At 43.6% G+C, this 17,603-nt stretch overlaps 1 protein-coding gene across 1 annotated transcript in view; it reads right to left on the reverse strand.

Moving 5' to 3' along the window:
• LOC309549446 (saccharopine dehydrogenase-like oxidoreductase) overlaps positions 1–17,603 on the reverse strand; it is a 172,176-nt gene that overhangs the window by 83,058 nt on the left and 71,515 nt on the right. Inside the window, exon 3 of the mRNA XM_082249745.1 lies at positions 1,083–1,163. Coding sequence (XP_082105871.1) covers positions 1,083–1,163 — 81 coding nt within the window. The remainder of the gene's footprint in view (positions 1–1,082; positions 1,164–17,603) is intronic.

The following is a 17,603-nucleotide window of genomic DNA, read 5'->3' on the forward strand; positions in this document are numbered from 1 at the left end:
AATTGCTGCAAATGGAGAATTATTTGATGAAAGCAAAGTATCAAGGACAAAATTATTATTTCAAATAAAAATCATTATTTCTAACCTCATCAATGTCTTGACTATATTTTCTGTTAATTTTGCAACTCATTTGATGAATAAAAAAGTGTGTTAGTTTTCATGGAAAACATGAAATTGTCTGGTGCCCCCAAACTTTTGAATATATACATAATATATATACATAATTTATTAATGCAGATTTCGCTCATTTGATCACCCATTTCTTTTGAAGCAGATCACACCTCTTTGCACACACAGTTTCCATTGTGGAACCATTTACTTCTGGAGGTACGCTTCCAGGGTCACTCTTCCTCTTTAAACCCTGTTTGCTGACGTTGCACCGTATCCTCCAATCCCAGAAGATGCCAATTTTGGGGAATGAGTCGGGTGGGGACTAGGTGTGACGTCATCAAGGCGGGCTGGACAAATCAGCTGATTTGGCTGTTTACCATGCGGATGGGAGTTGCTTTTTGGAAGTCTGCTAGCCATTTTTGAGGACTCTTCTCTCCCTAGTTTGACCCCCTATACAATTGATACACTTTTGTCACTTGGATAGAGTTTACTCAGTATTAGGGGACTACCCAGGTTTCTTGGGCTAGGGACCTCATCCTGGCGTGAGTGGCAGTAAGAAACAGACAATTTATAAAGACCCTGGTATATAATACTAAATGTTTATCTCTCTTTGGAGAACAATATTATTTCGCTGTCTACTGTCTTCCTGTTGCCCCGAGAAACACAACTGCGTTGAAGCGACTCCACAGCGATTCCCATTGCCTCCACCTGTCTGTGAAACTGCCAGTTTCTGTGTGCAGCATGCCCATGTAAGTGTATGGGGAAACAGCTGCTCACCCAAATTTGACAGGTGTGTGGGAGAGTGGCCCTGAATGCTGATAGGCATGTGGGTGACAGTCCCCAAATGCACATTGTCAAATGGGGACAAGTCACTTTATCTGTGCAGGGCAATAACATCTGATAGATGCTTTGAGGCCTATGAGTGCATTAGAGACCTTGCAATCATACCTGTGGGTTCTCATAACACTTACTTGGGATTCTCCACTTATATCCACAAAGTGTGCTCCATTTTCTACGCAAGCTTTCACCACAGGTTCACCGTAAAACCTGTACTATTAAACACAAAAAAAAGAGAAAATTGTTTTATTACAATACAACTACAAAAAGGAGTAATACATTAGGTAATGTAATAAGACTTATTTTTGTTGGAAAGACTGGATCGTTTTTTTTTTTTTTGTCCGTATGCTGTTGGGGATTTTTTTATTTTTTATTTTACTTCCTATGTACTTAATAGGAAGTGAAGAGAAAACTCTTCAAAGTGAGTTGTAACCTCCCCTTAGAAACCTCCCTTGGTGTCAATTGGCCCTTTGGAGGAGTTCCTTTCACCTCTTGTCCGTTCTGGTGATAGAAAATACAATATGTTACAGCTCTCACTTTCAATCTCATGACAATGGTCACTAGGACAAGAGAAGTGGTTAATCTCCCTAGAAGGGGGCAGTGAGCAATACACACTTGAGGGGGTTTTTAACCTTTCCCTCTAGGTATACATGAAACCTCGCTTTTAAAAAGGAAATCAGAGGAACATCAGGGATTTCACACAACCAAATCAAGAGAACAGGATACTTTTTCATACAAGTACATGGTACACCAGACACATCAGGAAAATGAAATGTTGGGGTAAAATTCTGTAAGACGAGCAGAGTGTGTGTTTTAACTTAAAATGCAGTTAAAGTGCACCAGTCATTTGGCTAATTCATAGGTCCAGCAATCCAAAACAACCAATACAAATGTATTGTGCCAAAGCTGGTCTATTATGGGTTACTTTACCTTACATGCGAACAGCTGCAGTCGATTTGCCGATTCTTGCCACTGGAATCCAGTGGCTGTATGTGAACGGTTGTGTAAATGTGGCCTAAGACAGGTCATAGATTATGCAATTTCCATTCCTTACACTACAGGCAGAAAGGAAAACCCTCCGCTATTGTGCAGCGCTATGGTGTTCTGCCGGCAGAAGCACTAATCAACCGGGGAAAAAAAAAAAGTCACGCTGTACAACCAGGGTGCCTCATACATGGATCCAAGTTCAGTTGGTCCCTGCAGAACTGGCCCGAAATTCGATCCATGTATGGCCGGCTTGAGGCTAGGTTCACATATATGCGATAGATATGGTTTTGCGACACGTTTTGTGGTTTCTGTAAATTTTTGCATGCACTTCGAGATTCTTTTTTCTCCTTAAACTGAATAGCCAATTGTCTGGGAGCAGGCGGCCGCTGAGTCTTTACCAACCAAATCAGCAGCTGTCAGTGAGGTTCCCTGCCGACAGCTTAATGAAAAAAAAAAAAAAACCCATACCAGACCCTTATCCGAGCATGCAGACCGGCAGGCCAGGAAAGGTGGGGGGGGGGGGGGGAATAGAGCACACCAAGCTCTGAACCATACCGGGCCACAAGCATTCAGCATTGAGGTGGTTAGCCTGAGGACGCGAACCCGGAAGGAAGACTGGGTAAAGATGGACTTCTATTTCTGACCTCCATAGCTCCTGATTGTCATAATAATGCAATGGCTTCAATGTTCTCCAAGTCCCTAACCTAGGAGTATGATGACAAGGAATACAGTACTGACAAAAAGGTACTGAAACTAGACACTGCTAGACAAATAGCACTGTCTGGAGGCCAAAAATGCAGATCTCAAAATTTCCTTTTACGACTGGGGTATTTTATTTGGAAGGACCGGTGGGAACCATTCACGGTTTGTATCCATAACATCACAATATGCTGAATAAGTAATAGAGACAGGGCATCCTTCTCCCAGATAAGCTCAACCGTGATATGTTATGAAAATAAAGTGACCACATACAAAACAAGTGATGGTAAAGTATTTTTTTTTTCTCAATAAAAATAACAAACATGTTATACTTAACTCCTCTGTGCAGTGCAGTCTGGATCCTCCTCTTCTCAGGTCCCTCTTCTGTGGTCCTAGCTCCTCCCTCCCATTGAGTGCCCCCACAGCAAGCAGCTTGCTATGGGGCAACTGAGCCACAGCTCTGTGTATCCATTCAGACACGGAGTTGTGGTTTGGCCCGCCCCCTCTCTCTCCTTATTGGATAACTGACCTTGATTAACAGCAAAAGCCAATGGTGTCGCTGCTGTGTCTTAGCCAATAAGGAGGGGGGTCTGGGATGGCTGAGACAGGGACATCGCTGGATCGAGAGGGTGCTCAAGTAAGCATTAGGGGGCTGCTGCCCACAAGGTTTTTTCATCTCAATGCATAGAATGTATCAAGATAAGAAACCTTCTGACTTTACAACCACTTTAAGATTTGGTAGATGCTGCAGAGTTATGGCCTCATTCACAAGGGTGCATAGACCCATACTTCCAGGCAGTGAGCGGTGTTTATGCACCTAGGAAGCTGTCTGCATAGAATACCTGCCATTCTCTGGGAGCATAGATGGTCCTTTGTGGTACATGCATTTGTTTTCTTCTTTTTTAAGACATTGTGTGCGTAAGTGAGTGAAACGATAGTAAAGTCTTTTTTTTTTTTAATTAAAAAAATAAAAATAAACCTGTTTAACCACTAAGACCGGAAGGATTTGCCCCCTTAATGACCAGGCCCTATTTTGCGATTCGGCACTGCGTTACTTTAACGGACATTTGCGCGGTCATGCGACGCTGTACCCAAATAAAATTGCCGCCCTTTTTTTCCCACAAATATAGCTTTCTTTTGGTGGTATTTGATCACCTGTGCAAATTTCTATTTATTGCGCTATAAAAGAAAAAAAAACGTATATATGTTTTTCACATTCTGCTATATGACATTCTCAAAAAAAACCCCAAAAAACGCAATAAGCGTATTTTGATTGGTTTGCGCAAACGTTATCGCATCTACTAACTACGGAAAATATTTATGTCATTTTTAATGTTTTTTTTTTTTTACTAGTAATGGTGGCGATCTGCGAATTTTTGCGAGACTGCGACATTTCGGCGGACAGATTGGACCCCTAACTGACATTTTAGAGACTTTTAGGGGGTACCAGTGACATTACTACAGTAATCAGTGCTAAAAATATGCACTGTTACTATAATAATGACACTGGCAGGGAAGGGCTTAACAGTATAGGTGATCAAGGGGTTAAATGTGACCCTAGGGGAGTGATTCTAACTGTGGGGGGGGGCGTGGCTTCTGAGATGACCACAGAGACATGTGATCCTATATAGAAGGATCACATGAGCTCTGTGATCATTTCAGGGAGAAGGACGATTGGCTGGGTTTACAACAGCTGACGTCCTCTCTCAGCGGGGAGCGATCACGGGTGTCAGTCAGCAAATCGGAGCCGCCTGACACCAGCATCGGCTTCCCCGCTGACGATCGACCCCTAGCTCCTCCCAGGCAAGCGACGTAGATCTACGTAGTTTTGCCTGTACGAGCCACCCTGCCGCAGTAAAAAGGCGGCGGGTGGTCGGGAACTGGTTAATTACACACTCTGTGCAGTGGTTTTGCACAGAGCAGCCTGGATCCTCCTCCTCTTCTTGGATCCCTCGCCAGTGCTCCTTGTCCCTCCCTCCTGCGGGTGCCCCCACAGCAACCAGCTTGCTATGGGGGCACCCGAGCTGGGCCGCTGCTCTGTGTCCATTCACACACGGAGCCACGGCATGGCCCCGCTCCCTCTGTCACCTGACTGACTCACTGGGTGTGACGGACAGCAGCGGGAGCCAACGGCTCCAGCCAAAAGCCAATCAGTAGTGCAAGTCCCCGGAGAGGGAAAGCTCTCCTGGACATAGCTGGATTGAGAGGGGGCTCAGGTAAATATTAGGGGGGCTGCTGCACACAGAAGGTCTTTTACCTTCATGCATAGAATACATGAAAGTAAAGAAACCTTGTGGCTTTACAATCACTTTAACTCCCTTGAGTCTATTAAGAAATAAAAACATAAAGCAGAGCGCCTCTAAGTGTTATAAGTTTAAAAAGGGTAAGGCAGGTACAGAAATCTGCTCACATTTAAAACAGTATAAAATTGCTTACATTTAAAACAGTATAAAATAGCTCATCTGTTAGGTGGTCTGCAGGGACACAGGGGTCTATGGCTGGATGTTGTGGCTCCAAGAGGTGGTGCAGGGGATGGTGAAGGAGGGAGATGCCTGGAAAGACCAGATAGTAGGATGGCCGGTGGCTTCAGGAAGGTGTTCTGTTCCTCAGGGAGACGCCTGGTGAGCCCAGGGACTGTTTGGTAGGATGGCCGGCGGCTTCAGAAGGGTGCCTTGCTCCTCAGTACATCCGGCGCCGACAGACAGGGGAGCCAAGCGTGACAGACCCATCAGCCAATTGCACAACGCGTTTCCGAGCGTGCGCAGTAGCCTCACAGGGCGTGCTCCTTTCTCAAGTGCAGTGCACTTTTACAGTGGGGATCGAAAGTTTGGGCACCCCAGGTAAAATTTTGTATTAATGTGCATAAAGAAGCCAAGGAAAGATGGAAAAATCTCCAAAAGGCATCAAATTACAGATTAGACATTCTTATAATATGTCAACAAAAGTTAGATTTTTTTCCATCACTGACACTTTCAAAATTACAGAAAACAAAAAAAATGGCGTCTGCAAAAGTTTGGGCACCCTGCAGAGTTAATATCTTGTATTGCCCCCTTTGGCAAGTATCACAGCTTGTAAACGCTTTTTGTAGCCAGCCAAGAGTCTTTCAATTCTTGTTTGAGGTATCTTTGCCCATTCTTCCTAACAAAAGTCTTCCAATTCTTTGAGATTTCTGGGCTGTCTGTCACGCACTGCTCTTTTAAGGTCTATCCATAGATTTTCAATTATATTGCAGTCAGGAGATTGTGAAGGCCATGGCAAAACCTTCAGTTTACGCCTCTTGATGTAATCCCCCGTGGATTTCGAGGTGTGTTTAGGATCATTATGCATATGTAGAAGCCATCCTCTCTTTAATTTCAGCTTTTTCACAGATGGCATTAAGTTACCATCCAAAATTTGCTGAAATTTTATTGAATCCATTTTTCCTTCTACTCGTGAGATGTTCCCTGTGCCACTGGCTGCAATACAACCCCAAAGCATGATTGATCCACCCCCATGCTTAACAGTTGGACAGAGGTTCTTTTCATTAAATTTTGTGCCCCTTCTTCTTCAAAGATACCTTTGCTCATTCCGGCCAAAACGTTCAATTTTAAACTCATCGGTCCACAGAACTTGTTTCCAAAATGCATCAGGCTTGTCTATATGTTCATTTGCAAAGTTCAAACACTGATTTTTGTGGTGAGGATGTAGAAGAGGTTTTCTTCTGATGACTCTTCCATGAAGACCATATTTTTACAAGTATCTCTTTATAGTGGAATAGTGTACCACAACTCCAGTGTCTGCCAGATCTTTCTGGAGGGATCGTGCAGTCAAACGTGGGTTTTGAATTGTTTTTCTCACAATCCTGCAAGCTGTTCTGTCTGATATTTTTCTTGGTCTTCCAGATCTTGCTTTAACTTCCACTGTTCCTGATGACTGCCATTTCTTAATTACATTCCGAACAGAGGATATTGACATCTGAAAACGCTTTGCTATCTTCTTATAGCCTTCTCCAGCTTTTCAGTTTCAGTTTTCTAGACAACTGCTTAGAAGATCCCATGGTGTTGATTGTTGGGGCAAGGTCAGGTGAGTCTGGGCATTTAAAACCTTTGAAATTGACATCACCTAGTCTTCCCAGACGAAGATTGAGAACAATCCATGACACTGGCAGGTCTCAGCCTTGCAAAGGGGGGCAGTGCATGCTATAAATTCTGCAGGGTGCCCAAACTTTTGCAGACGCCATTTTTTTGTTTTCTGTAATTTTGAAAGTGTCAGTGATGAAAATAAAATCTAACTTTTGTTGACATATTATAAGAATGTCTAATCTGTAATTTGATGCCTTTTGGAGATTTTTCCATCTTTCCTTGGCTTCTTTATACACATTAATACAAATTTTTACCTGGGGTGCTCAAACTTTCGATCCCCACTGTAATTAAACTGATAACACTTAGAGGCGCTCTGCTTTTTGTTTTTATTTCCACTTTCAGAGATGACTTCCCTCTGCAGCTGAGCTGGCCCTGAGTGTCATCTATTTCAGCTATCAACTACACCAGACTAATGACTATACATAAACTGCATACCCCTTGATGCTATATAGGTATATGTGATGCGCCAACTCCTATCCTGCTTGTTCTTGAGTCTATTAAGAAGATCTCTTTTGCTTAAAGTGTTATTAAACCCAAAAGAAAACATTTATTATATTGCTGCTTACTAATTATTAGACGTGATGGCTGCATTTTTTTATTTTTTTTTAGGCTTGCTTTCATTTTAACCCGGTGATCTGGCCAGTAAGTGTTTTTCAACAGAACAAGCTCTTCTGAAGATACATCAGTTACAGGGTTGAGAAAAAACATTTGGAACTGACAGGGGTGCTTACAATGATCAGTTGTAAAACCATTATCCCAGAAGAAAAAAACAAAAAAAAACAAAAAAAAAAAAAAACCAAACAAACAAACAAAAACGGTTGCTGTAACTGCTTAAAAAGGGTTAACTGGATATTCAATGAGATAATGGCAATGGAGATGGTGGAATGGTGGTGGAAGATGGCACGGACCCGGAGTCAACCTGTACTACTTGGACTTGCTTGAGGGCCCTACAGCCATTTTGAAATTTCCGGGTACTAGTTTCCCAGTAAGTGAGTTGTAAACTCAGATGTTTTTTTTAACTTAATGCATTCTATTCATTAAGATAAAAAACCTTCTGGGTGTAGCAGCCTCCTCAGCACCCCCAAATACTTACCTGAGCCCCATCGCTGTCCAGCAATGTCCACGAGTCCCTCAGCGGTCCGGGACTCTTTCCTGATTGGCCGAGTCACAGCCACGGCACCATTGGCTCCCACTGCTGTCGATCAAAATCAGTTAGCCAATCAGGAGAGAGAGGGGCGGGGGTCAAACAGCCGTTCCATGGCTGAATGGACACAGAGCTACAGCGAGGCTCGTGTGTTCCCGTAGTAAGCTGCTTGCTGTGGGGGCACTCGATAGGAGGGAGGGCCAGGAGCAGCAACGAGGCACCCGAGAAGAGGATGATCCAGGCTGCTCTGAGCAAAACCAACTGCATAGAGGAGTCAATTATAACATGTTATAATAAATAAAAAAATACTAAATTATTCCCCAGCTTGATTTCCAGGAATCTTCCAGGTCGGCTGAATGAGAGATAGGCTCCTCTAACCTAGCACAGGAAACACAATCCACATTAGTTTAAATACAGGTGAGAACCAGAGACCCTCAGTGACAACAAATAACCGAAGGCACAGCTAATTTCATACCTACCACCTATACGACAACATAAATAATAGGTCGGGAAGCAACACCATCCTGGAAGATTACTGGAAATCAAGTTAACAGGTAATAACTTAGTTTTTCCCCAGTCATCTTCCAGGACCGCTTAATAAGAGTGACATAACAGAAACCATACCTGCTAGGGAGGGACCACAACCTGAAGCACTTCTCCCAAAAGCCTGGTGGCTAGCAGATAAGAGATTTAGACAGTAATGCTTGACAAATGTCTGGAAACTCGACCCGGTGGCTGCTTTGCAGATTTGGATCAGGGTAGCTCCTTCCCTTTCAGCCCAGGACGTAACCAAGGTCCTGGTAGAGTGGGCTCTAATGTTTTGGGGAGCTTGGAGCCTGGCAGATGCATAAGCCTCAATGATTGCAGCCTTCATCCATCTAGCAATGGTAGTTTTAGAAGCAGCTGAACCTTAGTGTCCCGCGTATAGAAGGAATAGATTAGGGACTTTCCTCCATTCTTTGGTGCGCTCGATGTAATATAATAAGCACCGCCTAACGTCAATTTTATGGAAATAGTCTTCCCTAGGGTTGTTAGCTTGTCGAACAAAACGATGAGATAATAATTTCCTGTGATTGATGAAAGTCCGTCGACACTTTGGGGAGAAAGAGTAATTCTATCGCTGGACCCAGGCTATCGGGCAAAATGGAGCAGTATGGCTCTGCTATGGACATTGCTTGTAGTTCGCTGACTCTTCTGGCTGTAACCAGCGTCACTAAGAACACTGTTTTCTAGGTTAAGGCTTTCAATGTACTTTCCTATAACGGCTCAAAAGGGTGTTTTCAGAAGCTCTGAAGAACCATAGACAAATCTCACAGGAAAAACCTTTTGAATTGCGGTGCTCTACTCATTGAGACGACCTGAAATGAATCTTATTAGATTATGTTCCGCCAATCTGAGATCTAGATTATTGGACAATGCTGCCACCTGTACTTTCAAAGTATTGGGGGCTAGCCCTAGGTCCGATCCATTTTGCAGAAAATCCAATACTGTCGGAATAAATCGGTTGAATATTATGCTTCCACCGAGTCCAGTATGTAACCAAGGAAGACAACAATGGTTCCCGATCCACCCCAGTGATTGCAGATGGTTTAGGTTACGTTTTTCTCCAGCTCTGTGGATGACTGCAAAAACCAGCAGATCGTCCAGGTAGGGTATTATCTGGATACCTGTAAAGGCTTCTGCCAGGATCTTCGTGAAGATCCTGGGAGCTGATGCCAACCCGAACAGGAGGGCATTGAACTGGAAAAGGATGGTCTGACCTGGTCCTTTCACTGCAAACCTGAGAAAGGATTTGGAGCAGCCTCTGATCGGAATATGCAGGTATGCATCTTTCAGATCGATCGTTGCTATGAAAGCTTCTCTGAATAATTGCTCCCTTATTGTGAAAATCATGTCCATCTTGAATTTTTTTGTACACCACACTTTGGTTGGCTTCCTTTAAATTCAGGATTCCTTCTGATCAAAATATGAGAAAAGCACGACCAACACCCTTGCTCTCGAGGGATGGGGGAAAATTACTCCCTGATCCAGAAACTCCTGGATTAGATTCCTCATGGCAGCTGCCATGTCTGAGTCTTTTGGCAGTAGAGTGACCAAAAAACGGCCGGGGGGGGGGGGGGGATGTATGATGGAATTCTATCCTGTAACCATTGCCGATTAGATCCAGGATGAATCCTGAAAGGACAAAAAGGCTTTTTTTGACTATTGCCTCTTTGGATTTGGAAAGCTTTTTTTTAATCAGCAGACCTCTCCAAAACCAAATACAAGTGTTCACCAAATATTAAGCCACCCTTGAACAGTAATGAGCAGAACTTTGCTTTAGAAGCCGCGTCTTTAAGTCAGATCGCCCATCTGGCCTTATTTAGGAGCCCTTTACATGTAGCTGAAAACCTGATGACCTTCGCAATATAGGCCACAGCCTTGTTGAGGATAGGGAGGGAGTCCATAATCTCCTCTTTAGGGGTGTCTTGTTCTAGGAGGATCTTCAACCAGAGACCCAGTGTCCTGGCGTGAGAGGTGGATGAAATGGCCGGTTGAAAGTTAGCAGCACCTGCATTCCATGCTTTAAATAACCTTCCGCCTTTCTATCCATGGCATCTTTAAGCGACCCTGCATCCTCAAAAAGAGAGGTCTGATTTTCAGGCCACTTTGGACATTTCTCCCATAGCGCCGCATCTTACTCCTTAAAAGGAAACCTTTTCAAATTTCTGGGAAGAAAGACTTTCTGGCTCCCTCCATTCTTGCAGTATGGTATCTTTTGAAGCAGTGTGTACGGTGAATGTTCTTGCCTGTTTTGATTGCAAACCTGCATAGAGTTTATCATGTACTCATGCATGCGGGACACTTACCTGTACAGGCGGGCCGCCCTGGGCTCCAGCCGGCTCCTAGTCCGCTGCACACCGCACAGCCAGGCCCGGGAACCGGCCACAACACACCGAGAACTCCCCAGTAACCAAGCCGCTGCCGCTGCCATCTCTGCTCAGAGTCTACGAGGAACGAGCCAATCAGCGGCCACCGCCAGGCCTGGATGTGACGTCAGCTTCCGGGAGAGGAAGCGGGCGGTGCGTCTGAGGGGAGGCGGGGTTATACCTGTACAGGGGCTGTGATAGGTACAGACAGAGACTAGCCACACCTGTCCTGAGCCAGACACAGATCCTCTTGAATGGTGGAAGCTGCATCAGTGGAAGCTGCATCAGGCTAAGCTTACTGGCTAAAAAATATATCTTTCTATTCCAGTCACTAGTGCCCCCTCAGAGAGGGTATTTAGTGTGGGTGGGGGAATAGTTACCTGCAACCGGGCCTGCATTAAGCCAGAGGTTGTGGACAGGCTCATCTTTCTTGCAAAAAATGTTTAGAATGAGCATGGACAATGTTTCAGAGATCTAACAAGCACGTGTTTTGTTGTTATAGATAAAAGTTTACATTTGTTCACTCTTTGAGCAGGCTATATGTCTGCGCTGCCACAGGCATGTTTCATTTTTTATATTCGCAGTTCACACTATACTGAGAAGAGTTTATTTTTTTAATTGTAATGTTATATGTTACAAAATTTGCAATTATCTGATTTCTTGAACAGAAAATTTAAGCTACTGTGAAGTTGTTGCACTTTTGCTTAAACCTGGGTTAAAGCCTGAAATTGTTGAATGACAGAGCCTCATTTACTTTTTGTTTTGGGATTCTACGCATTTTAACTCTTGAGGACAATCATAGCAATAAAGTTGCACTTTTGACACAATGGGCCTAATTCAGTATAAGTTTGGAGTAGAGCTGCTCACTTCTCCAGAAATAACTCCAGCCTAAACTCATTGCATCCTAATTAGGTAAGTGGCTGGAGTTAAACCATCAACTAGATGCTTAAATGAATTCGGAGTTGGAGTTAACTAAAGCCCCGTACACACGTACCGATCGTCGTCATACAAACGTTCGTCTTTTCTCCCCGGGATGTCGATGTCTGTTGAAAAGTGCAAAGACAGCACAAGAATTTTGTCCGCCGACTTCAGCTGACTGCAGAAGTGATGTCATGTAATGGTTAACTTTCCCTGTGTTTTTTCTTTTCTGAGCATGCCCAGTCTTGCAAATCTGCGGTCTGTCGGCTGATTTCTGTACTGACAGGCGAACAATCGTCCGTTCTGGTGTCGGCATACAAAAATGTTTATGTTTGCAAGAAAGACTCTTGTCCGCAGAATGTGCGCAGACAGCTGTCGGAGGCACCATACTAACAAGCGTACAATCGGCAGATCTTTCGTCCGCCGACGTTTGTATGACGACGATCGGTACGTGTGTACGGGCCTTTAGACTGAATTCGGGTTTGGAGTTAACTTAGGCTGAATTTGAGTTTGGAGTTAACCAAATTCCCTTTGTGTTTTTCATAAAAGGAAATTTGTCTATTCTGAATCACTATTACACAGCAATGTCATCTAATATGGTTTATTTTAATTTTAAGGTATAGTTATGTATCTTATGTGTTTTAACCTTTAGATTTTCTAATAGCAGACTACACAGCTGTCTAATTAGCAGTCTTCATTCTTTATTCATCTGAAACTTTCAGGCATGTCTGATTGTATTCAGCACTTTGGTGTAGTGGGCTAAGCTCACAGCCAACGATTGCTAGGTCATGAGTTCAAGGCCAGACCATGATAACACCCTGTGTGCCATAATTTTTTTTGGCCACATAGTAATACATTGGCTACATCACCTAAAATTGCATGTCAATGGCCATGTATATTCAAGAAACAAACATGCATATGTGCAGGGTGCAATTATGCATTTGCCAAGTTTCAGTATTTATTTATAGCTGTCTAAAATTTAAGAAGGTGATGGCACACTTGGGATTTGAACTCATGCTCTCAGTGTTTATAGCCAGGAACACTAGCCACTAAACCATTGAGCTGAGCATGATTACCCCTGGAATATTTATTCCCATGTTTCAATAGTTAACCACTTCCTTACAGGGCAGTTACACCACTTCCTGCCCAGGCCAATTTTCAGCTTTTTATACTGTTGCATTTTGAATGACAATTGCGCGGTCAAACAACCCTGTACCTAACACAAATGTATGACAGTATTTTCATAAAAAAATAGTGCCTTCTTTTGGTGGTATTTGATCACTGCAAGGTTTTTTTCTATTGGAAAAAAGAAGACCTAAATGTTTGACCCCTAAAATAATGTGTTTTTGTTTATGTAATAAAATTTGGTAAATCAATATGTTTTTTGTTGCACTGACGAGCATTGATGAGGCTGCGCTGGCAGGCACTTATGAGACACTAATATGCAGAACTGATAGACAGATAGGTGGCACTGATATGCAGCATTGATGGGCATTGATAGGTGGCACTGATGGGCAATGATTGGCACTGGTGGGCAGCACTGAAAGATGGTAATGATGGGCAGCACTGATGAGGAGGGCACTAACAGGTTCCCTGAGCACTGATTGGCATCAATGGTGGCATGGGTGGGCATCCCTGGTGGCTCTAGTGGCATCCCCCAAGGGTCTGCACTGGTAATCAATGCTCTGATTACAAGCACAGACCCCCCCCCCACACACACACTTACTTTGCATATGAATGCCATTTCTTCACAGCTGAAAGTGGCCCTCACCATGATTAGCCAGTTGATTGTGACCACTTGCTGGAATGTGCGCAAGCCAATTTGGTGTCATTTCTGGTCCAGGGTGAACGCCAATGTGCCATTTGCAATTTATTGTAAAGAGATTTTGCTTTATTTTAAAAATGGCGCACACAGACAACTAAAATGTATTGGAAATGTTTTACCTAGGCCAGTGATGGTAACCCTTAACCCCCCCCCAAGATGTTTTTGCCCTACAATTCCCAAAATGCTCATGTACTCTGCAGTGTAGATGAGCATCATGGGAAATGTTACAAAACACCTGTGTTGCCAAGGTTCATCATCACTGACCTAAGCCAACTAAAAAGGTGAGTGAGCGCTGTAGCAATCTTATTTAGTAATCATTTTTAGTGATTTTTTTTATTAAATGTTTTGGTTACATTCATCCACAGCGGCTGAATGGAAATTTTGTATTATTCCTTAATTTATATATTTTTAGCTAAATATTTACATAAACACTTACATTTTTTCTTACAATTTAGCCCCCCACACACACACCCCCCCCCCACACACACACACACACACCCCCCCCCCCCACACACACACACACCCCCCCCCCCACACACACACACCCCCCCCCCCCACACACACACACACACACACACACACACACACACACCCCCCCCACACACACACACACACACACCCCCCCCCACACACACACACACCCCCCCCCACACACACACACACCCCCCCCCACACACACACACACCCCCCCCCACACACACACACACCCCCCCCCACACACACACACACCCCCCCCCACACACACACACACCCCCCCCCACACACACACACACCCCCCCACACACACACACACACCCCCCCACACACACACACACACCCCCCCCACACACACACACACACACACACACCCCCCCACACACACACACACACCCCCCCCCCCCCCACACACACACACACACACACACCCCCCCACACACACACACACACACCCCCCCCCCCCCCCACACACACACACACCCCCCCCCCCACACACACACCCCCCCCCACACACACACCCCCCCCCACACACACACACACACCCACACCCACCCCCCCCCCCACGCACACACACACACACACACCCCCCACGCACACACACACACACACACCCCCCACGCACGCACACACACACACACACACACACACACCCCCACACACACACCCATACACACTTCGCTGGAGTAAAGGAAGAAACCCTACCCATGTTCATACTGTACTGCCATTGCACACACAAAAAATACAAGAAATGGATTACATTCAATAGACACAAAATATATCTGAATTACATCTAGACAAATATGAAGAAAAGAAAACAAAAAAAACAGGAGCTGTGTACAAATGAATAAGTTTTATTGAACATGTATAAAACATCAGTAATCACTCAAGCAAGCATGTGAAATGCCGCCCCCCCCAAAACCCCCAAATCAAGTAATTTTTATTCAAATTACAGTGCAAAGATACAACATATGATGGATAGATAGAGCTTACAATATGCAAAAGTCAAGCAAAAAAAAGTTGTAGACACCTTTGTATTAAGCATAAAACATACCCAACATACTTTTATGTTAATTGTTTGCATGAGCCTGCCTTTTCATTTAAATACAATCAAATCAGTAGAACATACAGCTACACAGAGGCATGAAAATAAAAAAAAAACATGTATAGAGTACATAAAGACACACTTTGCAAAAACTATACCAAACAGTTAGAGCATGAAAAGTATTCATCCAACAGAATACACTTACTGCAATATGGATCTTTAGGCATGGCGGCAAACCCACCCCACAAGCAAATTCGGACATAAAGACCTGTGGCCCTTCCACAGGCCAAATGATATGATCTCATACATCCCTTTATATAACCTTGGTTAAACTACACCCACCCAGTATAGGAAACGCCCAGCAAAGTAATTAATTGGGTCTGTTGGTTCCTAAACCAAAATCACCAGTTCACTAATGAATGAGTGTTTGGCTGGCCATCCATGATCCAAGTTTCTTACAAGTCAACACACATAAGAAATGCTTTCAATAATCTCAGCATGAGCACAAAGTGGCTTTTTCATTTAGACTAATGCCCCATACACACGTGCAGATTATCTGCAGACTTACCTTTTCTATGTAGTGCAAGGGCCTGCCGGATTGCATACAAATTGAAAGTGTTTAGGTTTGACCTCATATTATATGGTTTTGGTAAGTCTGCAGACAAAAGTCTGCAGATAATCTGCACGTGTGTATGGGGCATAATGCCTCGTACACACGTACCGATCGTCCGCCGACCGATCGGCCGTCTTTTGTCCAGGGCTGTCCTGTCTGTTGAAAACTGCAAAAGACTGCACACGAATTTTGTCGGCCAACAACAGACGACTGCAGAAGTGATGTCATGTGATGGTTAATTTTCCGTGTGTTTTTTCTTTTCTGAGCATGTCCAGTCTTGCTCATCTGCTGTTTGTCAGCCGAATTCTGTACTGACTGGCGAACAATCGGCCGTTCTGGTGTTGGCCAACAAAAATTTTAATGCCTGCACGACAGATTCTGTTCGGCCGAAAATGCGCTGTCGGCTGTCGGAAGCATCATACTAACAAGCCTACAATTGGCCGATCGATCGTTGGCCGAATATTTACGGCCGACAATCGGTACGTGTGTACGAGGCTTAAGGCTGGCCATACATGTTCCAATTTTCTTACAATTTTCTGTCCAATTTTCTTGAAATTTACCTTCAAGTATGTAGTACAAAGGCCTGCCTAATTAGATACAAGTGAATGTGTTTTTTAGCTTTGACCTCACATTATGTGGTTTGTGGTAGATCTACCAGAAAATTGTACAACAAAAGTTGAACATGTATGGCCAGCTTAATGGGCCATACACACTATAATGCCTCGTACACACGTACCGATCTTCGGCCGTAAATATTCGGCCGACGACCGATCGGCCAATTGTAGGCTTGTTAGTATGATGCTTCCGACAGCCGACAGCGCATTTTCGGCCGAACAGAATCTGTCGTGCAGGCATTAAAATTTTTGTTGGCCAACACCAGAACGGCCGATTGTTCGCCAGTCAGTACAGAATTCGGCCGACAATCGGCTGATTTGCAAGACTGGGCATGCTCAGAAAAGAAAAAACACAGGGAAAGTTAACCATCACATGACATCACTTCTGCAGTCGTCTGTTGTTGGCTGACAAAATTCGTGTGCAGTCTTTTGCAGTTTTCAACAGACAGGACAGCCCTGGACAAAAGACAGCCGATCGTTCGGCCGACGATCAGTACGTGTGTACGGGGCTTAAGATTTTCTGAAGACTTTTTCCTTTAGATTTACCAAAACCAGATAATATGAGGTCAAACCTAAACACTTTCAATTTGTATGCAATCTGGCAGGCCCTTGCACTACATAGAAAAGGTAAATCTGAAGGAAAAAGTCTTCGGAAAATCTTATAGTGTGTATGGCTATACATGTTCAATTTTTGTTGTACAATTTTCTGATAGATTAACCACACACCACATAATGTGATGTCAAAGCTAAACAACACTTTCACTTGTATCCAATTAGGCAGGCCTTTGTACTACATACTTGAAGGTAAATTTCAAGAAAATTGGACAGAAAATTGTATGGCTATACACACTAAGATTTTCTGAAGACTTTTTCCTTCAGATTTACCTTTTCTATGTAGTGCAAGGGCCTGCCAGATTGCATACAAATTGAAAGTGTTTAGGTTTGACCTCATATTATCTGGTTTTGGTAAATCTAAAGGAAAAAATCTTCAGAAAATCTTAGTGTGTATGGCCCATTAGTCTAAATGAAAAAGCCACTTTGTGCTCATTCTGAGATTATTAAAAGCATTTCCTTAGTAATTTTTTATATATATATATATATATATATATATATATTTTTTTTTTTTTTTTTTGGGGTTGTTGAATTCTGAGTTCTGGGGTTGCACTGCATATGTTCAATCAATTTGCAAATTCTCAGATTTGCAAGCTCAAACACTGCTATTTTTCAGAGTGTAATGTGGCTCTATATAGGAAGCAACACTAATATGGCTCCCCACTCAACAAATATATTAATTTCACACATATAC

Source organism: Pelophylax lessonae (genome assembly GCF_965119305.1).
Source record: "Pelophylax lessonae genome assembly, chromosome: 3".
In the NCBI taxonomy this organism is placed as follows: Eukaryota; Metazoa; Chordata; class Amphibia; order Anura; family Ranidae; genus Pelophylax; species Pelophylax lessonae.